At 38.3% G+C, this 24,433-nt stretch overlaps 1 protein-coding gene across 4 annotated transcripts in view; it reads right to left on the bottom strand.

The window, feature by feature from the left end:
* Nucleotides 1-24,433, bottom strand: part of epha6 (eph receptor A6) — a 674,628-nt gene that overhangs the window by 58,819 nt on the left and 591,376 nt on the right. For all 4 annotated transcript variants that reach the window (XM_043700793.1, XM_043700796.1, XM_043700794.1 and 1 more), the window contains exons 11-13: nt 23,993-24,118; nt 16,324-16,509; nt 4,748-4,809 (exon numbers count right to left, since the gene is read on the bottom strand). In XM_043700793.1, the coding sequence (XP_043556728.1) occupies nt 4,748-4,809; nt 16,324-16,509; nt 23,993-24,118 (374 nt within the window). The remainder of the gene's footprint in view (nt 1-4,747; nt 4,810-16,323; nt 16,510-23,992; nt 24,119-24,433) is intronic.

The raw sequence follows: 24,433 nt of genomic DNA, 5'->3' as shown, positions 1-24,433 counted from the left end.
AATAGGGTAGTTATGGTTGGGGATTTTAACTTTCCAAACATCGACTGGGACTGCCATAGTGTTGAAGGTTTAGATGGAGAGGAATTTCTTAAGTGCGTACAAGACAATTTTCTGATTCAGTATGTGGATGTACCTACTAGAGAAGGTGCAAAACTTGACCTGCTTTTGGGAAATAAGGCAGGGCAGGTGACTGAGGTGTCAGTGGGGGAGCACTTTGGGGCCAGCGACTATAATTCTATTCGTTTTAAAATCGTGATGGAAAAGGATAGACCAGATCTAAAAGTTGACGTTCTAAATTGGAGAGAGGCCAATTTTGACGGTATTAAGCAAGAACTTTCGAAAGCTGATTGGAGGCAGATGTTCACAGATAAAGGGACGGCTGGAAAATGGGATGCCTTCAGAAATGAGGTAACAAGAATCCAGAGAAAGTATATTCCTGTCAGGGTGAAAAGGAAGGCTGGTAGTTATAGGAAATGCTGGATGACGAAAGCAATTGAGGGTTTGGTTAATGAAAAGAAGGAAGCATATGTAAGGTATAGACAGGATGGATTGAGTGAATCCTTAGAAGAGTATAAAGGAAATAGGAGTATACTTAAGAGGGAAATTAGGAGGGAAAAAAAGGGGACATGAGATAGCTTTGGCAAATAGAATTAAGGAGAATCCAAAGGGTTTTTACAAATATATTAAGGAGAAAAGGCTAACTAGGGAGAGAATAGGGCCCCTCAAAGATCAGCAAGGTGGCCTTTGTGTAGAGCCACAGAAAATGGGGGAGATACTAAATGAATATTTTGCATCAGTATTTACTGTGGAAAAGGATATGGAAATATAGATTGTAGGGAAATAGATGGTGACATCTTGCAAAATGTCCAGATTACAGAGGTAGATGGTGACATCTTGCAAAATGTCCAGATTACAGAGGAGGAAGTGCTGGATGTCTTAAAACGATTATAGGTGGATAAATCCCCAGGGCTTGATCAGGTGTACCTGAGAACTCTTTGGGAAGCTAGAGAAATGACTTCTGGGCCTCTTGCTGAGATATTTGTGTCATCGATAGTCACAGGTGAGGTGCCAGAAGACTGGAGGTTGACTAACGTGGTGCAACTGTTTAAGAAGGAGGGTAAAGACAAGCCAGGGAACTATAGACCAGTGAGCCTGACCTCAGTGGAGGGCATGTTGTTGGAGGGAATCCTGAGGGACAGGATGTACATGTATTTGGAAAGGCAAGGGCTGATTAGGGATAGTCAACATGGTTTTGTGTGTGGGAAATCATGTCTCACAAACTTGGTTGAGTTTTTTGAAGAAGTAACAAAGAGGATTGATGAGGGCAGAGTGGTAGATATGATCTATATGGACTTCAGCAAGGTCTTCAGTTTTTCAGACTGGAGGCCTGTGACCAGTGGAGTGCCACAAGGATCAGTGCTGGGTCCTCTACTTTTTGTCATTTACATAAATGATTTGGATGCGAGCATAAGAGTTACAGTTAGTAAGTTTGCAGATGACACCAAAATTGGAGGTGTAGTGGACAGCGAAGAGGGTTAACTCAGATTACAACAGGATCTTGACCAGATGGGCCAATGGGCAGAGAAGTGGCAGGTGGAGTTTAATTCAGATAAATGCGAGGTGCTGCATTTTGGGAAAGCAAATCTTAGCAGGACTTATACACTTGATAGTAAGGTCCTAGGGAGTGTTGCTGAACAAAGAGACCTTGGAGTGCAGGTTCATAGCTTCTTGGAAGTGGAGTCGCAGGTAGATAGGATAGTGAAGAAGGTGTTTGGTATGCTTTCCTTTATTAGTCAGACTATTGAGTACAGGAGTTGGGAGGTCATGTTGCGGCTGTACAGGACATTGGTTAGGCCACTGTGGGAATATTGCATGCAATTTTTGTCTCCTCCCTATCGGAAAGTTGTTGTGAAACTTGAAAGGGATCAGAAAAGATTTACAAGGATGTTGCCAGGGTTGGAGGGTTTGAGCTATAGGGAGAGGCCTAACAGGCTGGGGTATTTTTCCTGGAGCATCGGAGCCTGAGGGGTGACCTTATAGAGGTTTATAAAATTATGAGGGGCATGGTTAGGGTAAATAGGCAAAGTCTTTTCTCTGGGGTCAGGGATCCAGAACTAGAGAGCATAGGTTTAGGGTTAGAGGGGAAAGATATAAAAGAGCCCTAAAGGGCAACGTTTTCACACAGAGGGTGGTACAGTTACGGAATGAGCTGCCAGATGAAGTGATGGAGGTTGGTACAATTGCAACATTTAAGAGGCATTTGGATGGGTATATGAATAGGAAGGGTTTGGAGGGATGTGGGCCGGGTGCTGGCAGGTGGGACTAGATTGGGTTGGGATATCTGTTCAGCATGGACAGGTTGGTCCGAAGGGTCTGTTTCCATGCTGTACATCTCTACGACTCTAAATATAGCTGAAAATTTGGAATCAATACTAAGAGTCCTCCAATTCATTACATTTCACAACATTAAATGCTTTTTCAAAAATGCTAATCATAACATTATTATTATTAAAAGTGTTAAAACTTTGAACATCGGAAATTGATCATTTTTTGTTCGGTCATACATGCAGGGATATGGAAAAAGGTGAGTAATTAGACTTCAGGTAGAGATCAACCATAATCTATGCAATGGCAGAAAAAGTTGTAGATAATGAATAACCTATTCCTGTTCACACAGACCTAATGCTGCAGAAACTATTTCTCAGAGCTCCACATGAAAACATCGGCCCAGATAACCAGAATATCCCAAGAGATGAATAATGAGATTGTTCAGAGGTCCTAACATTCTGGCTACATGGTAGTCGCCTGCAAAAGTAACAGAAACATTTGATGGGCGAATTACCTGGTGCCTTGAATTCTCTGAGAAGTTCCCCCAATCTACAGTCGGGAAATTTGGAGAATTCCATGTAATTAACCTAACAGTCAGCCATGAAAAGTTAAAGGAATTAAAATCTATTTCAATACTGGCTAATCATAAAGCTGACTCCTCAATCACTCACACAGACATCCACATGCTTGGATGACCACTCACAACCTTCCAGCTCCCAGACACATGACTGCCCCAACATTTGGTTCATTTTACCCTTTCATTCACTTACCTGCTACTTATACCCCTCAACCCTCAGCCACCCTATCCCTTCACTCAACTATCACCCTAAACCCTTATGTACTCACATGGCAACTATACCCTCACCCACCTGGCAACCTATTCTCTTACCCATCTGCCACTCTAACCTCTCATACACTCATCTGGCACCCTACACCTTTGTGCACTTGGCACCCTAGCCTCTCATCCATCTAGCAAAATATTCCATCACCCACCTGGCAACTAATGCCTCCATTACCCACCAGCCATTACACACTTACCTTCTCTTGGAAGAAAACCGGTCTTGGGAAATTCAAACATTTCACTTACTGAGTGACAACAGTTAATGCCTTAAAAGGGCTGATTCTGAATTGTGCAGATTCCTAATAATTTTCCCATGATAGAGGAAATTAGGAAAGGCTAGATAAGGAAGCTTAACCTTAAAACATCACTACTTGGTACATGAGTAATCTTCAATAGGTTAACCATCAGTTGGATCTGTTCCAAATGAAATCAGAAGCTTTGGGCCATTATTCTCACCTTTTGCTCAAACCTTCTTCTAGTTTTTTATTGTCTCCAAGAAAGAATGTCACCCCATACATTTCCTAGATCCACTTTCCAATTACTCAATGCACAACTCCAATCCTCAGCACCATCTTTCCTCGCCTCTATGCCTTCAGGTATAGGTGAAAAGTATTCTTAAAACATTGCTTCCTCCTCATATCTACATCAATTCCTCAACAGCAGGCAGCAGGGAGGGGTCCTATCTGCCCAACTTGTATTTTCATCTCTGAAGAAACCTACATGGGCTCCACAAAATGGGGTCAAGAACACTATCTTCTCCCAGGAAATCAATGTAGCCTGACTAGACACATGAAGAAATTACTCCCCTATTATTACTGCTTTTGGAATTTCCACTGAGGTTTAAATCATCACAAAGATGGAACAAATATATTTCATGCAAGATTGTATGATGATCCTTTTATGTGCCATTGCTGGAATGGGGCTTTGTCAATGGCAGTGGAAATATAAAATCAGGATACACAGTGCATATGATTGTTATTGTCCATTGAAATTAATGATTCAGATATTATGTCCAATGTGTACAGCAGTTAGATGAGGTGCCTTGTCAGCTGCTCAGACATGTAAACCTGCTTAACGAACTTGCAGCAGGGCAAATAGTTACAATATTATTTTTTGTGCTTGTAATGTTAAATTTTTATTGAAAGGAAAACAATCAAACCTATTACATGGGACAAGATCAGAGATGGGCCTTTCTGTTCACAATAGATAAAGATTGCCCTGTGAAATGGTGGTGTCAATGTTATAAATCAAGGCTGCTACGGTCAGGCTCACTACCAGCATTAGAGGCCTACATTACTAACAGTAACCAGACATTTGTCTTTAAGGCATTTAATGTGTATCTATGAAAATACTAAATTAATACGTGCATTTGATTACCAATTTCCTAAAGCCCATTATTTTAAAGCCACAAAGTTTTAATAATTACATTCATGTGTCAACTCATTTGTTATGTCTTGCAATAAGAAAAATATGACAGTTGAATAACTTGTGCATTTGACAATATGTGGAACAGCACCTAAAAATTTATGTCCAACAAATAATTCATTGTATTTATTTTAAGTGTATCAACTGTCTTACCCTCAGAAATGAGTCCAGGGATCCATTTTCCATATATTCAACCACGATCATCACTGGCCTACCTATGGACATGAACAAAAAAACAAGTAGAACATCACATAAAGCACACATTGCTCTGGAGACATGATTATAGGATTGAAAGCTTAAGTGCCAAGAAATTGACAAAACTGCAGACCGATTTACTTAAAAAAAATACCTGCTTTAATTATTAGAGAATGCGATACATGGTCAAATATTTGAGATCCTGAGGGGACTTGATCTGGTGACCTTTAAAATAATGTTTCCTCTAGTGGAAGAATTTAGAACCAAAGTTCAGAGTTTAAAAATAAGAGTTCAGAGTCTTTGGAATTCCCTTTCTCCAAGGCAATGGATGCAGAATCTTCAAATATTTTCAAGGTAGAGGTAGATAGATTTTTGATTACCAAGGAGATGAAAGGTTCGTGGGGGTATGATGGAATGTCGAGTTGAGCTGAAAGCCACATCAGCCATGATCTGACTCAATGGTAGAGCAGGCTTGAAGGACTGAGTGGCCTATTCTTTTGCCTTGTTCAAATACTTGAACATTAATAATAAATGAGTTTAACTTGGGCAACAAGCACCACTTCTAACACACTGCCCAAATCCCAGCCACATCTCTTTTGGGCTAGGATTTTGGTTCTGATATTGGGGGTGAAAACAGAGGTGAGCAGTTGGCTTATTTTGTGCCACTAGTCAGCAAGCTGGTTCCTGGCACTGTCCCACCCATGCCATTCTCATGGAAGCTAGCTTAACATTAGAGCAGCTAACTACCCCCAAGCAGAAGTGGGATTGATAAGATAATTAAGAGGTCAGGAAAGACCAAAGCCAAAGACGTAAAGTCAAAGCAATCGGTTTTGACAAACGTCGATTCTCCTGTTCCCTAGATGCTGCCTGACCTGCTGCGCTTTTCCAGCAACACATTTCCAAGATAATTAAGAGGTCAGGAAAGACCAAAGCCAAAGACGTAAAGTCAAAGCAATCGGTTTTGACAAGTTAAATATGGAGCAAGAAGGAAATCTAACTCATTATGAAATGGAAATATTCAAGAAGTTGAACAACTTCTGATGTCCTATCTGGAAGGAGTAATCTTTTGAGGTGCTCTATTTAATTAAACAGAATTCATGAGCCATTTGAAACAATAAATCAGAGAATATCTGGAGTTTTCCAGTCAGCTTGCTGCAGCATTGTGGAAATTGAGGCAGCCTCCTGGTGCCGTCCTTAATTGTGCACCCACTGCTCATGCACTAACTAATCCCAGCATAATTGAAGTTTGGTGACTACTTTGGACATGAATCAGGGGTCAGACCTTGTAGTTGACACAGTAGTCAGAGTCTTACAGTGCAAAGGAAAATCCTGCGTAGGGTATCTGTACAAGGGAGCAATCTTTTCTCCGATAAAGTCTCTTGGCTTGGTCCTTCCTAGTGTGGTCAAGGTCTGCCCAATGGTACATTTCAGATGATGTACTGACTTCCTCATACACTGAACGATCAGGAAAGAAGGAAACACACAACTAAGAGGCTGCTCCTTTACAAGATATAATGGAAAAAACATTAAGTAGAACCACTTGCAGGCAGGAGCCTAACATTCATCAGTATTTCCTACAATGGATGACCATAAATTTCCAGGACCTATCAATCATAATTTAACATTAATCTCACTGCATGTGAGTGTGAGATCCGTATATCTCTATGCTCCTGTCTAATCCTTTATTGGTGAGAAGGATAATCATGTGGTAAGTATACAACAAGTTTGTAGATGTGAGAATGTAGGAACTAGAATAGGCCATTTGGCACCTTGAACCTGCTCCATCATTTAATAAGATCATGGCTGGTCTGATCTTGCTTGAATTCTACATGTCTGCCTGTTTCCATAGCACCTGATGTTTTTTGCTGTTCAAGAATATTGGTCTTGAATATATTCAATGACATAGCCACTGCTTCGCTCTGACATAAAAGAATTCCAAAGATTTATCACACGCTGAAAAAATACTTCTCTTCATCACAGTCTTCAATAGTCACTGTGATTGACATAACTCCCTTTGATATGGTTTCCAGAAATCTGAAGGCTAACAACTGACAGCCACTTTTTTTGTTTACTATCGCAAGTATAGCATAAATGATTCTCTGGCAACTTATATTCAAACCACAAACAAAAACTTCAGAATATGTAATTTTTGAACAGGTTGCTGTGGAAATTATAGAACTGAATCCTGAGTGCACTTGTCCTTCTTTATGTAAAAATATGCACCATATGCTTTAAATAGAGCTATACTTCTTAATATTCACAGCCATCTCTTGCTTGTTAGAAAAAGGCTCAGGTTTTAAGCAGTGCCTTGCATGCATCAAATATTAATGCAATTGACAGTAATTGATAAAGCTCTCCTGATGTCAGATAAATCTGTTGTGTTATATAAGACTTTGAATTCCCTTGTCTCACTTCACTGTGCTATTTCTCTGCAATGGTCTATGTACCACCTGCAGCCAACCACAACATAAATGTAATTTGAAAAGCTGCTTGGTAGACCAACATGCTCCAAATAAAGAAAAAGTTAAAAAAAAACTACTGCTTTTAATTAATTGAAATTGGGACATTCAATAAGTACACAAGTAGTATTTGGACATCAGCTGTTACATTTTCTTTTGCAGCAAGGGATTTTGGAGTCTAATCTAGGACACAGCAGCTGAAAATAATGTCATTGCAAATGGCATTAAATTCGTATAGATGTCTATTATCCCTTAGGGTAGGGTTTCTTTTACTTTCATCTTTCAGTTCATGCTTATGTTATTAAACAGCTTCTAAGCTTTTATTTCTCTTTATAAATATTATAATCAGTGAAATCTGAGAACTAGCAGGTACTTATCTCCAGTGATAAGAAACATTCCAGAGAAGAAGCAATGCAGTCAGAATGAGGATGATCATACTGTAGAACACATGGAGGCCAATCCTACTGAGCTCATCTGACTAGGAGCTGAGTCTGTAGGGTCCCTTTCTCCTCCTTTCCCCACCTCATCTCCCAACTTCCTCTGCCTTCTACCTACAACATGGCAAAGCTCACCTTAACATCATCTATAAATCAGTCATTCTGCTGCTGTACTGACCTCACTGGCTAACCTCCACCTACATTTGATGATCTCTGATCTGATTGCTTATGAAGAGCTGTGAATCTCTGCTTCCTGGACCACACTCTGAATGACATTTGATGTGTTTTTACTTCCAATGGGCTATTTTTCCTAATTCAGCAATGCTTAGATTATTTCCTGCAACATATGAAAGTGGGCGTGAATATCATGGTGTTGAAGAATCCAGCAGGTATTTATTACAGTGGACAAATATGTATAAACATTACATGCTCAGGCACATAAATGTCTAGCCTAACCTTAGTTTATTAGATTATATCAGAGAGGCATTGAGCAACATGCTTCCAGCAACGTGTTCTGCTTCAAATAATCCCCTGACTAGGGTACAGAATAAGATCTTTACATTCTCAGTCATACAATGATGCTATCATGAGCATATCTCTTAAAGGTACACTGACATATTGACTATGAAACAGAACACAACATCATTCTCATGTTTCTGTATTTAAGTTATAATTCTGTTCAATATTTTGTCTGCTGACCTGTTTCCTGGACCTTTTCTCACATAGGGTACTATTCCCATCTGTGTGCTGAATTACTCCAGCTGCTAACTCTGATTTCCAAACCTGTTCCTATCTCAGCCACTACCTCCAAAGCATTCGTGTTTCATAGAAAATACAGGAGTCACTTGTATTAAATTCCACTGATGTTGTGCTGGTAAATTGCTTTCCTCAGCTGATCTGCGATAGAGCTCACTGTTATCAGTTTACAGGCAGACATAGACTCTTGCTTGAAGATGATGTTACCAAGGACTGGAATGTCAATGAGGAAGGGGACACAGACATGGCAGGGAGAGCTGCAGTTTCAATGGGATGGTTAAAGGTGGAAGCTGGGAACAGTGGAAAATGGAGGGAAGGCATCAGAGAAGGACAGTGTGATTTACCGTGTTAATATTTGCAGAAAAACTGAGCAAAGATTATGCACTAATATCAGCCAGAATTCTAAACCATTCAGTAACAAATTCAAATTAGTGGGTTTTACATTTATTAAAGTAACCCTTTTAGATATCAGCAATAATGAGTAGATAAACCGTTAGGACAGAATTCTCCAGTGATCTCTGTGGCTGCCAACAATGGATACCTTTTTGTTGGCTTCTAGTAATAACTTTTCTATTGAAGCAGATCAACAGCAGTGCTCCCCTATAACACAGAAGCACAATCATCAATGCCCCATCCTCTTCTTAATTCATTCTTCTCTCTTGGGAATGCCAACAAAGCAAGTAGTCTGAGTTTGGCTTCCTGTGAAATCTTGCACAGCATCACCAGTTGGTCCCAATTATTTAGGCCTGTGGAACCATTTATATTTAGTTCTGGATGTAGGTTTGCTTGCTGAACTGGAAGGTTCGTTTTCAAACAAAAATGAACGTTCCAGCTCAGTGAGCAAACCTACATCCAGAACCTCAACCTGAGCTACAAATCTTCTCAAAACTCGCTAATTAATATTGAGTGTTGTCATCCTTGTTTCAGTCACCATAGTAATAAACCTGGGACTAGGCAAATGTTACTTTACCATGCTGGACGTCATTACAGAGACGGAGATGGAGACCCAGGGGGTAGGTTTTCCTCTCTCTCGAGATCCTGAGTTGTTCTCCCAGTACACTAATGGGAGTGCTTCAGGCACTCCTTAACATTACACCTTTCATAATCTTAGACCACTATACATGTCCCCTAAAGCTTGTTTTCCATTATTAATATAACTATACTTTCATGTATATAATTACTTTTCCCACTGGCTCATCTCCCCTCAAAGGTCTCTGACTATATTAATTCAAGTGGTCAATTTTCACAAATACATTCTCTTCAGTCTTAGAAGATTGGTAGATCTCCAAGTTGAAAACTGTTGACTTTGTTACTGTTCTCGAGTGTGGTGTCTGAAACTCATTTCTGGTTTGGAGAGAGCAGTTGTCTTAGATGGGACAGAGAAATAATCTATCTGCAATAAGTAAGGAACACAAACAGGTACGATTACATTCCTCATTGTAGTCAGTACATACAAACTGGTGTGAAGGAGGAGATATTGAGAAGAACAGGTAGTCTTCCCTTCAATTTGATAAGGCAACAGGACGATTTCCTAATCTTCCTTCGACTGGGGTGATGTTCAAGAACTGGAGAATTGCAAATGCTACACCTCTGACAAAAAAAGTGTGAACCTAATTGCATCAACTACAGGTTATTCTAACTGCAGTGGCAGGGAAATATATTTCAGGACCCAACTTGCAGAGCAGTTCTGAGGAAGGGTCACTCAATACGAAATGCTAACTTTGATTTCTCTCTACAGATGCTGCCAGACTTGCTGAGCTTTTCCCGCAGTTTCTGTTGACATTCTTTTGGTTTTTAAGAGTTCCCTGAACATGTTTAGGAAAATTTTCTGCAATATGATAGGAAAAGAATGGCAATCTCCACTGGCAAGGAAGCATTGCTGTAATTGTTTCTTGGAATGAATTGATCCAAGTGGATTAAGTTTTAGTTGGGGAACAGTTTATAGAAATGTAAACACTGTATTTATAAGTCAGAAATCACATTACACCAGGTAATAATCTAACAGGGTATATTTGAAATCGCAAGCTTTCAAACTGTAGCCCCTTTGTCACCTTGTATTATTGGGTTAAGGGAGCTATTTAGAGTGAAAATAATTAACTGTGGCAACATCAACATCAGTGGGGCAAGAATGGAACTGCCAAAGGTAACTAGTATCAAAGGCAAGATTGTAACTAAACAATAGGTTACCTTTGAAAAAAAACCTGTCTGTACAGTCAGAGTATATTTCCATAAAAAGAAAGTTAGAATAAAAATTCAGAGCTCCTTGCATCATGAAAGAGATAGTGATTAAGATGAAGTAGAAAAAGTGCGCTGATGATAGATGTCAGGTGAATAATACAATTGAGAATTAGGCTCAGTACTGAAATTTCAGAGGAGAAGTGACAGACCAAATAAGAGAAGCAGAAAGAAACGATAAGAAACTGGAAGCTAACATAAAAGTAAATTCTAAAGTCTTGCATAGGTATATCTAATTAGTAAAAGGGTGGGAAGAACAGGAGCATGTGAATTTGGAGCCAGAAAGAAGATTCACACATGAAGAAGGGTTTTAGTGGAGGCAATAAATACTTTATACTGGTTTTTACCAAACAAAGAAATACTTCAGAGGTCAGTGATTGAGAAAAAGACAGGAATTCATGTACTTTAATGGTTTAAAATTGGTAGGGAGGAGTTATTGAATAATCTATCTGAATTTAAGCTACCAGGACTAAATCAGATGTGTAAAAGGAAACTGAAGGATATGAGAGTGGAAATTGTGGATGCAGTGGTCAGAATTTTCCAATCTTCCTTAGACTGAGGTATGATGCTAAAGTTGCAAGAACTGCAAATGTAATATCCTTGTTCAAAAAAATGATGTAAAGATAAACCCAGCAACTTCACGGCAATCAGTTTAACATTGTTGGTAGGAAAGATTTCAGAAATAATATTTCCAAACAAAGTTAGGTCATTTGGTTAATTAAAGTAAGTCAACATGGATTTTTTTAAGGATAAAATATGTTTAACTAACATGCTTGAACTGTTTGGTGATGTAACAATGAAGGTTATTGTAAGTAATCCAATCAACATAGCATGCATGGATTTTCAAAGGGCATTTAATAAAATGCTGCAAAACAAATTACTGAGCAAAGGTACAGCAGCCAGACTGAAAAGGACAGTAGTAATTTTGACAAGAAATAAACAGTAGCACTGAATGAATGATTTTCAGGCGAGAGAATGGTTTGTAGCAGAAATCCCAAGACTTGGTTCCAGGATCCCTACTCTTTTGAATATATGTATTGTAATGACGTAAACTTTAGTGTATATAGAGTGTAAACTGAATGCACTGTCTGAGCGTGTGGTGAAGGTAGTGTCAATGATGAGGGTTGGTTTAGCTCAGTTGGTTGGATATTTGGTTTGCGAAACAGTGTGATGCAATGGCATGGATTCAGTTCCCATCACCAGCTTATGTTACCATGAAGGACTCTCCTTCTTAACCTCTCCCCTCATCTGAGATATGGTAGCCTTCAGGTTGAATCACTGTCTGTCATCTGTCTCTAATGACAGAGCAGCCCTATGGTCTGGTAAGACAATGCCAACTTGACTTGAGTGTCAATACAGGCTTTCATAATGGAATTGGATCATTATCCAAAAGTGAAGGATTTGCAGGGCTACAGGAAAGGTTATGGCATAGTATCATTGTCATTGAGTTAGTAATCCACAAATCCAAATTAATGCCCTGGGGACCTGAGTGTGAATCCTATCACAGCAGATGATGAAATATGAATTTAATTAATAAGAACATTTGGAATTAAAATGTCAGTCTAATGGTGACCATGAGACCATTGTCAATTGTTGTTCAAAATCCATCTGGTTCATTGAGGCTCTTTCATGTGACTGCAGAACTGCAGTAATGTGGTTGACTCTTAAATGCCCTCTGAAATAGTCTACTAAGCTGTAAGTAATAGCTACAAAGAAATAAGAAAGAAATGAAATTGGACACAACCCATCATTGACCCAGGGGCAGGCAAAAGTCAACAGTACACACAGCCGTGCTGATTCTGCACACCATGAAAGCATTACCATGTACAAATTTCCAAACAAGCTCACAACATCCTGTTTAGAACCATATTGTTGGTCCTTCACTGTTGGTGGGTGAAAATCCTGGAACTCACTTTCCAACAGTTCTGGGTGTATATCTACACCACAAGAACTGCAAGCGGTTCAAGTGGCTCATCACCACCTTCTCAAGAGCAATTAGGACTGGACAATAAATGTTGAATTATATGATGTTTCAATGATACTCATGTTCTGAGAAAGAATACAGTAAGAAGTTAAGATTTGAAGGGAGGTTGCAACCAGATCTGAGGTCCACTTTTAAACTTGCAGCTACAGACTCAATAAAATGAAGTACATTGTGAGCTGAAGTTACTTTTCACCTTATAAGGTTATAGCTTATTGCCTTATCCCTGCTGAAGATGGAAGCATTCCATAACCCACTCCTCCTGCACCTGGTAGTGCAAAGGAAATACAATGATCATGGTGTTCCAGATCTCCACCTTTATTTTTGCCTTATATCTGAGAAAAGAGCAAAACCTGAGCACAATCAAGGGAAAATCTTCCCCATAGTGCTATCCTAACTATTACTGCAGCTACAAAATACTAAGGATTAAACAAAGGGAAAAATGGGCAGATATCCAATTGGCGTTGAATCTTAAATTCAGGATTTTGAAAGACGTTTCAATAATTTGTTAATATGTCTAATTTATTTTCTAACAAAAGAACATGTGGAGTTAATTAGCTTGTACTTTGACATGCATTAATGAGCAAGTGTTATTTGGTTTAATAGTTTGGCTTGTTGTAAATTTGGATAAACACACTGCATCCAGTGCCAAAACAAGACTAAGAAAATAAAACATATTAATGCATCTGCATGGCTGATACACATGATATATCAGTGTCACCTCTAGGAAAATCTCAGAAGCTCTGTTGGTTCCAGTTCAGAGTTGGCACATATCTAACAACTCTTTGTTATCTGGAAGGGAGAATGTTCTCTTTCTCATAACTTCAGTATAAAAAAATGTCTTTTTTTCAGAAGGTCTAGCGCATCTAGATGATCAAATTCAGTTCCAATCTCTGCACAGCTCAAATGTAATTTCTCACAATTGTATTCCAAAAATAGTAGTAACTTGCCAAAAATTTAAAAAGTACAAATCATACATCACTAAATTTGAATGTCAATGAATGAAAATGTCAGCTTACATCCAATATTTTATCATTCTAAAGGAGTTATCTTCAAAATGGTAAATTGCAGACAGGCACATTTTTGTCAATGAATGATGATGTTATTGGTGTCATTTGCTGGCATCTGAAATCTCAAGGGCATAGTCAGTTTGGTTGACATGTCTATTGTGTAGAACAGCAGGGTAATAGCTTCAAGCTATAACAGAGCTGTAGTGGGAGATATGACACATCTTAAGAGGTGATGAGTAGTGTCAGGGACAACCAAGTATGGCCTGAGGGTAATGTACAAGCAGAAGGAAACATGAAGAGAAAATCTGGAAATGAAATGGAATACTATACTGACAAAGAGGTAATATAGACTTTAGAGCAAAAATAAATAAGCTAAACTAAATAAGTTAAAATAAAACATTAAAAAAACTAAAGACAAAAGTTTCAAATATTCTTGAGGACCCATGTGGTTGTAAGTGGTTAAGAATAAGACTTCTCCCAGTCACAGCATTCTGTGCGTTCCAAGAGAGAGACATCTTAAAAAAAGAATGGACCTGGCAACCACATAATGTTTTCATTTTGTCTTTGGAAAGTTGAAGACCTTCAAAAAAAAGATCAACTCCAAATATGGATCTCAATTCTATTAGGAATCACAGCATGTCAGTATACCTCCATCATGTATGCTATGTATTAGAGGCAAAAAGAGCAGAATTAGCAGGACATGTCACAGAAATTGTTACCTTTCCAGTTGGGTCTTGATTTTAAACTAGAAGGGAGAGAAACAAGAAACGCCTGGCATTCCCACTTCTGTCAGATTCTTATATTTCATCTCCAAAGGGGTGAAAGGGTGAATGAAAGCTGGTCCCCTTAACCACAGCATACTGATTTCTTTATATGTCAAAAAGTTCAGTAATTTACAGGCAACTGAAACTTTGAGACATTTCATAGAGGTAAGTGGAGCAGATCATTGTATCATTTAGGGGTTTTGGCCAGCAGTTAAGCTCAATGCATTAGAGAAGTTAATTAGTCATTACAGTTTAACCTGGAAAATGACTTAGTATTGGAGTTAATCCATTAATAAAGAACAAATAGTGCCATTGTAAGCTAATAAATTTGAGCTTGAGCTCCACTTACAACAAATCAATAATATTACAGTGTACACCATTTGAATACCAGTTCTGTTAGGTTGAAATAGTGCACTGTGGTACTACTAATCCACTTAGGAGTTTTGGTTATTCTTATATTTTAACAAAGATATTTGTTAAAATAAGGACAAAGAATTTCACAGGAATGACAGAGCTTGGTAAAACTTGATTTTAGCCCAAACTAAGTGACCTGAAGTGACCTTGGGCCTTCAGCCTCAATAGCACATGTTGCCAGTGCCTTTCTCAATTGTGGTGAAGGTGAAGTTCTGAAAGCACTCACACCCTGTGGCCTTGCTTCGACAGAAAAGATTCTGTATTTATGAACAAAGCTTAACTTTAATGAGAAGCCACTGAAAAATCTTGAAAAGACTAGGTCCTCCATCTGCTCTGTTCATTGGGACCAAATGTTACAGAATGGTTTTTCCATAGGTGTTGTGCAACTAATGAATCTTTGTAAGAAGCAGAATGTTTGTGGCACAGAGCTGCCTAAAGAAATGTGCAGCATCAATTCACCAGTGGGCTGAAAACATCACAGATTGTATTTCATGACTAAACTGAACAATGTTGTATCTATTTATACCTGAAAAACATGGAAACCATGCTAATCAGTAATAAACACAATATTCCACAACACAATTTAACTTGCTGAACTCCTTATGTTCATTGGGAACTAAAACAAAATAGTATTTAAAATTGTTATGTGTGTCACACAGACATACATACAGAAGAACATAACATGTGAAGCACATGTAGGGTAGGGCATATGCTAATTGATCTACACCTCTTGGTAGACAACCATTTAACTTACGGAAATAGTTTCCATTTACATGTGCACAGTAAAGTAAAATCAAATATAGACATGTTTCCTCTTTAATCTCAACTTGAATTCTGATCTCAGATTCTGAATATCATTCTGCATGTGCAATTCTCCCATGGTCAATCTAATAGTAATTTTAAAACTCCTAAAATGTGTGGGTCTGTATTCGTTGAGGCGTTACAATTTTAAATATGTTAAAGCTGATCAGAACCTGTTGAATTCTGATATTAATACAGGCAGCCAGTGGAGTTGGGGTGGGGAAGGGTAGTGGGCTGGTGGGCTGGGGAAAGGAGTGGTCAGGAACAAGCAATAAATCCATTCTCAGCACACTATGGCAGTCAGTTTGAGGTGGATGAGGATTTACATTTTCACAGTCATTTTATCATTAATTTATGTTAGCTGGAAAGAAAAGCCACAGTGCTTCCCTATCAAGGCAAAAGGCTTTTAGGTGAGTCCACAACCTTCTTATGCTGCATGTCCTGCTGCTCCCTATCATATTTTTACAGACCTCTCTGTATGCATGCCACTACCACAATCTCACCTCTCCACCTCACCATGAGTGCTAATCTTTTGGACTAATTGAATTAATTTTACGTTGCAACAGAACAGTAGTCCAAATACTAGTTGCATACTATATATGCTTTATGGTTATATATTAACACGTTGTCTTATTTCAATCAGCTGAAATGCAATAAATATAAAAAAAGTAAAATACTTTTTGTTACAACTCCCTCCAAACGAACAATGTTAGGGTGGTCAAATTGGCCCATGATGCTAGCTTCTCTGAGGAAATCCTTTCGTTGTCTATCCATGTAACCTCCTTTTAAGGTCTTAATAGCCACAGGAATTTCCCTTTTTCCAGGTGTCTTTAGCCGACCGCTACAGACCTCTCCAAATTCCCCTAAAAACACAAATTGTGAGAACAAGGAAGTTACTTCAATATAGTACAAACTAATCAAGTATCAGAAATCTAAGATAGCCACTCAGTTGTAATCATTATACTTAATATGTGAAAATTTAATATTAGGTATTTAAAATATCATGGTCTAAACGATATGGTAAATATGTTTGATTGGTGTGAGAGTGCTGTTCTAGGAGTAGTCAATCCACCAATTAGGGCCAGTCTTCTTTCAACCTCCAGGCAGAGGTCACTTAAAAGAATTGAAGTCAAACATCAGGTTTGTAAATGAGCATCAAACAAATGGGCTGGACCAGGGGAAGACAGACTGATTTTCAATTGCTCTGACCCTATGTAACGTCTTATTCATTGCAGATGAAAGTTAAAAAAAAAGACTTACTAATATTAATTTAAGGACTAGGTGGAGGAGTGGGTTCATATAAAATCTTTCTACCTCAGGAACTGGACTTAAAAGCCAGCTGCAACTACTGGAATGAACATCATTTGTAGCTGATTTTACACCAAATAGTGAGAAAGTTTGAACCATGTTCTTCGTGCATTTGGGATATAAACACTAAATGGAGGACCAATTTGGAAAACTTAAAACCATGAAGGTAGCTGATACAACAGATAGAAACATTGATCTCTCTTTTGTATGTGATGCCTTTATGGGATTATGGCATTTGGCTTGGGAGACAACAATTGATGCTGCACCTGCTCATATCTTCATCTGGAACAAGAACAGTAAAACGTGGAAAAACTCAGAGGAATGAGCAGCATCCACAAAGAGAAACTGTTAAAATATCAGATTGGTGACCTTTTATCAAATGAAGGCATTTAATATTGCCAACAAATGTTCAAAGGAAAAATAATTTCTTTAGCACCAGCAATCTTTTGCTTGACAATTCTGAAAAAAAAATCCCCTTTCAAGAAAAAAAGGATTTAATATTGATTAGTAAAAAGAATGGGAATTAATTGCAGAAGGGGATGCCTCACCTTCGGGGTTATATGGCCACACGAAGATTAACCGTGCCCTAATCTCTCTTTTCTGATATTTCTCAAGAAGTGTTAGGTGTGATAGATTAGGAATGTAATGTGTTAAAAAAAAGTCTTGCTGCTATCCAGTGATTAAAATAAAGACAGCTACTGGGTAAAATAAAGCTAGGTTTATAGATTTGAACAAATGTCACAGCAGAAGTTTGAAATTTTACAAGATTGGTTAAAATAATGGTTAGTTCAAGGGCAAAATGAAACAAATTGAGGACTAAAATATACTGTGCTCTTGGGAGTCAGAAGTGATCTGAAAATGAATAATGCGTTCTTGGTCACTCTCTATACCTTCCAAGCTAATAATTTTAACTTGAGTTTTGAAAAGCTGTCACATCTGTGTAATATGATTTACCATGCAAGGAAAAAAAATACTTCTTAAAAGAAACATTTATGATTTTACAAGAAAACTCAATAAATAGCTTTGTTGTCTTCAGGAGGTTTTCAGAGTTGAAATGTGCAATGAATATTTTTACTTGTGATTAATGAGGCTCTCAGAAAATAGTCTCACACAGAATCCCTGCAGAACGGATATTATTACAACCATTTGTTTAATCCATGAACTGGATTGTTATCTATTAGTAAAAGAAATTTGATCATGGATGGATGAGTAGCAGAGTCTTAAGTGTGTTTGGACTTGGCATATCTTTGAAAATAGGCAAAAGTGGGTACTGCAGATGCTGGAGATTAGAGTCGTGCTGGAAAAGCACAGCTGGTCAGGCAGCATCCGAGAAGCAGGAAAATTGACGTTTCAGGAAAAAGCCCTTGGCTGCTCCTCAAATGCTGCCTGGCCTGCTGTGCTTTTCCAGCACAACTCTAATCTTGACTCTAATCTCCAGCATCTTTGAAAGTGGTTTCTAGCTTACAAAAATAACATATTATTTGGATGAAATGTTTAGTTTCTCAAGGAAACTTAACTCACCAATCAGATTGCTTTAATTGGTGGTAATGGAAGAACATTTAACAGGAGGCAATTTTTATCCTTGCTTCTCTGATTGTGTTTAAAAAGAGGACAACAATGCAATGAAAATAATACAAGCCACATCATTAAGTCAATGCTTTGATCCCAATTTATTCCAATTTCTGGATAGACCTCTGTATGAATGATCTGAGTTCACAATAGAAAAAAGGTAGCAAACTCATTAAAACACTTTAGTTGAGATCAGATTGTTGCAGTCCCCAATATCATTTTCATCTCTTATACCTTTACTTTCCTTGATTGTCCACAAATTATGGACAGTTCAAGTAAAGAGGTTGCCATTACAATTTGCAGGGATCATTTGCTCCACTAAGATACAAGAGGCATTCTGCTTACATTAGATGTCATATGTTTTTGGAACCAATCACTGGTAGCTTGAGGTTGGGGTAAAGTACTGCCATTAATCCTTCTCTCCATTATAATTCTAAGGGCCTATGTTTTTAACACCAGTACAGTATCAACCACCTGTGAGTCATAACAAGAACAGGCAGTAACTTGACAACAAGATGTAGTTTATTATTGCAAGATAGCAAGAAGTACAAGTTACATTGACTAGTCAGACTTAATTACTAAGACTATTCAGAGTCAGTGATATCACATCTGACCCCAGTGGGATCTAAAGCCAGGCTCTAAAATTCTCCAGCCAAGACTATAAGATATCATCAGATTGGGTGGAGCTTAATGGGGCTTCTAACATTAACTCTTTCAGAACACATTACATTGTCGAACATTAAATAATTCTTTTTTGCGACTAAGAAATTTCAAAGTGCTGGCAGTCATTGTAGAACGTTTTGAATTTCATTAGTCCTTTATCTAGTCCTTTTTGGAATTCCATTCTGGTAAGAGGGAAAGCAGTGGTAGGAAAAATTTACAGAGTGATACAAATGCAGTGAAATAAAATAGAAGAAGGCATGCTCACAGAAAACTATAACTTGCCAGTGGAGCTTATAGATCCAGGTCAGCACAAGTCTAGTTCTCTGAGCAGTACGTAAAGTGGCTTTGCTTCTTCAGCAAAGCTGTTAGAATTGCGTAACTTTATGTAACAAGCCATGTCTGAGTTAGGACAGCCATGAATATAAGAACATAGGAGTAGACCATTCAGTCCACCGAGCCTGTCCCATCATTCAGTATGATCAGGCTGCTCCAACACTTCAATGGCTTTGCTCACCCTGTCTGAAAAAGCTGTACACCACGAGAGATCAGTATTACAAAAAGTGGTCTAAAATTCTTTGCCTCTGGATCCTCCCAGTTGTTATCAAAAACATTAGTTATCTTGTAGTAGTTCATACATGCACTAAGCAAATTAAGCAATTGACCAATATGTTGCTTACCAGAGCAACAACTTCTATTATCATTCCTGTCGAAAATGTGAAATAGTAGGACAGCAATCTAGTAATGTAATATTTGGTGCAGGGAATGAGTTTTACAATTAATGTTCACACAACATGCAAACTTAAAGTGCACTGATGAGGGCTGCAAGTTTGAATAGGGGTGGAAAATCATGAGAGACCAACTTGAACAGCACTAACTTAAAACCAGTTAGCACCTCTTAATGGAGGCACTTTTTTTTGGCTGCAGCAGATGCTACGTGTCATCCTAGAAATCAGCTTCACCTGGGAATAGCATGGAAATGGCAAGAAATGACAAAAGACCATTGCAGATCTCAAACAAAGATTCTCATTTGTGGACAAATCTTGTATGACTCTGAAACTCAAACTGCAAAGAGGATAGAATCTCTTGCCCTCCTTCTAGATGGGTATTTAATCAGGAGGAAGAGCATTGGCTGGAATCCATATAATCTTCCCAACTCTGCACCAATTCGGTCTATGGAAGGAAGACTAACTCATTGCTGCCAGTTTTAACCCAGCAGTGATCGGGAGGCTTGCCAAACAGGCTTGACGGTCAGTAATGATGGGAGACTGTTTAAAAATAAGAGGCCTCCCACTTAAGATGGAGATGAAGAGGTTTTATTTTTGTCTCATAGGTTTGAGCATCTTTGGAAATTTCTTCCTCAGAGAGCAGTGGAAGCAGGTTCATTGAATATTTGGAAGATAAAGATAGTTAGATTCTTGACAAACAAGGGTGCCAGAAGATGACTGGGATGAACAAGAACACAAGTTGACATCTCAATCAGGTCAGAGGTTTTTGGAAAAAACTGGCAGATATTGGGAGGATAACCAGAGACATGAAGTATGTGGCACTGGTTTATTAGACGCCTTGATGAGGCAAGAGTGATAAAGACATGGACTATTTTAAACAATTCAAAGAAACCTTCTTTCAAGCATAAAACAACCAGTCTATCTTGCACAATTGAATAAGCATGTTATATTGCGCAATCATGTTGTCCAGATATTAATTTATGATAAACCTCTAATGGTTTCCAGCAATAACATTTCTTATTATAAACATCCATCAATGCTACTTTATCTAAGGAATTCATTTCATAATGAAGTCTATTATCATTTTTCAAGTGGCAGGAGAAGTGATGTGCTCTAATTTTTTTGACTAATTTGTGATCAGGCAATGAAAATATGAAAACCTTTGCACAAACAATTCATAAAATGAACACCAAGCATAAAAGTAATGGTACTATGCTGGCTTTTGATTGAGAAAACATGGAGTAGTTTAACACATTAATTTGAAGCTGGCCAATATTTTATCTGACACATTAAATTCTTGGTCCCAAATTGATTGAATGTGGTGGGTATGATGTGCATGAGCCCAAAGCTTGTGATATGCCAGGGAGAGGCTTAGATACCATGCCAACTCAAGGACGAGTTCTTCTGTGAAATACTTTTCTCAGGGTCATCAAAGATTCACAGATTTTCCTTTTTTCCCAGATTCATTTCTTGGCTGGCAGATGGGTTCAGTGGTAGGAGGCAGCAGCAAGGCATTTGAGTGTGCAGTCCTTGGTCATAAAATGAAAATCAGGGGCCTCCCTTTAGATTTGACGACACCCTGGAGGTAACTAGGAGCAGACGTGGCAGGGGCAGGGATTGGAAGATTGTGGTGGTAACAACAGCAAGGGACATTCTTCTGCGCTCTGGAGGATAAATTCTGTCACTTTTGCCTGTGAAGAATTTTAAAATGTAACTTGCTAAACTTACTTGTTATGTCTCTGTTGACTCCTAGTTTCCTCCTATGTAATTCGACCTGATCTGCACTTGTAATAAAGGTCTCCCAGACCATTCTGCCTGTTTAAAGAGCAGGAGGGAGCTGAGGTACCTGACTTGCCTCATTCAAACTACTGTCAATTCCTTGTGGGTTTTGTTGAGTCAAGGACGACAGCCTTAAAACTAAACCAGAGCATCCTCTTAACATTTAGCTACTTGATTCAAGTAACTAATTGAGGAATTCATCTGAATGCCCCCGAATACTGATATAATCATTGCACCGATAATAATTCTAGTTTCAAAATGTGACACTGGTTAAGTCTGAAACAGAAATGATAGTGACAAAAAATAAAATCCCAATCCAGATTTTATTTTAACAGAATAAATTATGAGCATACCTTGCGCAAAAAAACAAATTCAACATGGTGTGAAATCTGTGAATCTTTGATGACCCTGGGAAAAGTATTTCACAGAAGAACTTGTCCTTGAGTTTGCATGGTATCTAAGCCTCTCCCTGGCATATCACAAGCTTTGGGCTCATGCACATCATACCCACCACATTCAATAAATTTGGGACCAAGAATTTAATGTGTCAGATAAAATATTTTCAGATGCTGTGGACTGCAGCTGGCAAATATTTGTATGACTTAGAAAATGTTTAATTTGAAAGTATTTCAGATTTCAATTGGATCCGATTACAATGTCTGTATAAATTAACACATTATTTTATTAAATTAAAATAGAATTAACCAACTGACAATTAATTTGCAACAACAAAGATTAATTTTGACAAGATATAATGCTCATCAATTACTCTCACATTTGGTGTTGACACTTTTAAAAAAATATATATCTGCATCCTAGCTTCTAGAAAACTGATTTCATAGTGTGTCTTTGCATAGTTTATCTGGCATTTTGTAAACAATCAATGGCTTCCAATAAACTGCAGTTTCAAATCAAATTTAATGTCTATTTTGCAAAACTAGTTATTTTATACATTGTGTTCTATATTGGATCTAGTAATGCACACCAATGGATCATTAAGCAACAAAGCAAATTTCATCCTGACCTGAGAATGTCTTGAAATCCCATACATATTTGCTGAGCAGACGTAAGACTGTGTTTATGAATACATGATATAGAATTTTAAGGCAGCAAAGGTTACAATTTCAGTTTTAAAGTATTAGGGCAACTGCTGCTTTACTGCACTTTGAGCTTAATACACACTTTCACCCATGGCATACATGTAAGTAAACATTAAGAGTTAATAGGCCAGGTCTACAAATTGGGAGGAATTTGTAAAAATCATTACAAACTAAGTTATTTCATGATGAAGTCAGGTTTGGAGTGGAATCTGCAGGTGGTGGTGTTCCCGTGTATCTGCTGTCCTTGTCCTTCTGGATGGTAGTTTTTGTGGGTTTGGAAGGTGATATCTAAGAATCTTAGAAGTGAATTTCTGCAATGCATCTTGTACATGGTACGCATTGCTGCTACTGAGTGTCAGGGTTGGAGCGACTGAATATTTGTGCATGCAGTGCCAATCACGCAGGAGCATTGTCCTGGATGGCATTAGGCTTCTTGAGTGTTGATGGAGCTTCACTCTCCCAGGCAAGTGAGGAGTATTTCATCACCTTTCTGACTTGTGTCTTGTAAATGGTGGAAGGGCTTTTGCCCAAAACGTCGATTTCGCTGCTCCTTGGATGCTGCCTGAACTGCTGTGCTCTTCCAGCACCACTAATCCAGAATCTGGCTTCCAGCATTTGCAGTCGTTGTTTTTACCTTTGGGGAGTCAGGAGGTGAGTTACTCGCTGCAGGATTCCGAACCTCTGACCTGCTCTTATAGTCACTGCATTTATACAGTGAGTCCAGTTCAGTTTCTGCACAATGGTAACCCGCAGGACGTTGACAGTGACAGATTCTGTGATGGTAACACTCTTGAATGTCAAGGAGCAGTGGTTACATTGTCTCTTACTGTTTCACTTTTGTAAAATGGAAAACCTGGCAATCGATATAAACTCATCAAATGTCCACAAAAAACATGACATTGAAAAGTGAAACGATGGACTAACAGGTTCAGATACTGAGTAGAAACTTGGTTAATATAAGCACTAAAATAGCTGAGAAGGCAATTTTTACTGAACAGGTTAATGGCTTGAACCAATTATTCCCACAATGTACTTTCAAAGACCTTACTTGGTCAAACTAATCACTGCTAAGCAAAATGGCTTGGAAGGATTGGTTGCAGAAATAATGCCCCAAAAGATTTCAACTTTTAAGAGACAAGTCAAACTAAAACAATTCTATTATCAGCAGGATGGATTCTTTGGTATTGTCTATGACTTTTTACCTGCTCCAATTACTCTCTCTATGCGAATTCTGGAGGGATCTATTTCTTTCGCAAATTCATGCACAGCTTGAGATGGGTCTTCATAAGTATCAGGATCAATGTATGTTCTTATCTCCGGAAATCTGACTGGAAAGAATTAAAATAGAATTTAATGTTTCGTGAGAACGAAACAGACCCAGCGTGACGCAGAAATCCTCTTTCAACTTACTAGCAGACTTTATTTATGCGGTATTGGCTTTTCTCTAAGTATTTAATCACAGAACCAACAAGTATCTTAGAAATTGGTAAAAGGAAATGTGCACTGTAAAAGTCTACGCAATGGGATTCTGCTTCTCCATGTGGGGCTGAAGGTTCAGCAGATTTATTCAGCAAATTACAATGGAAGCAGTTGTTCACTGATTAGAAATCACTGATGATGAAGTAATTGCTGTGATATAATTA

This window comes from Chiloscyllium plagiosum, chromosome 12 (genome assembly GCF_004010195.1).
Source record: "Chiloscyllium plagiosum isolate BGI_BamShark_2017 chromosome 12, ASM401019v2, whole genome shotgun sequence".
NCBI classification, from domain to species: domain Eukaryota; kingdom Metazoa; phylum Chordata; class Chondrichthyes; order Orectolobiformes; family Hemiscylliidae; genus Chiloscyllium; species Chiloscyllium plagiosum.
Note: the sequence above shows the minus strand (reverse complement) of the source record. Positions and strands in the feature narration are given on the sequence as shown.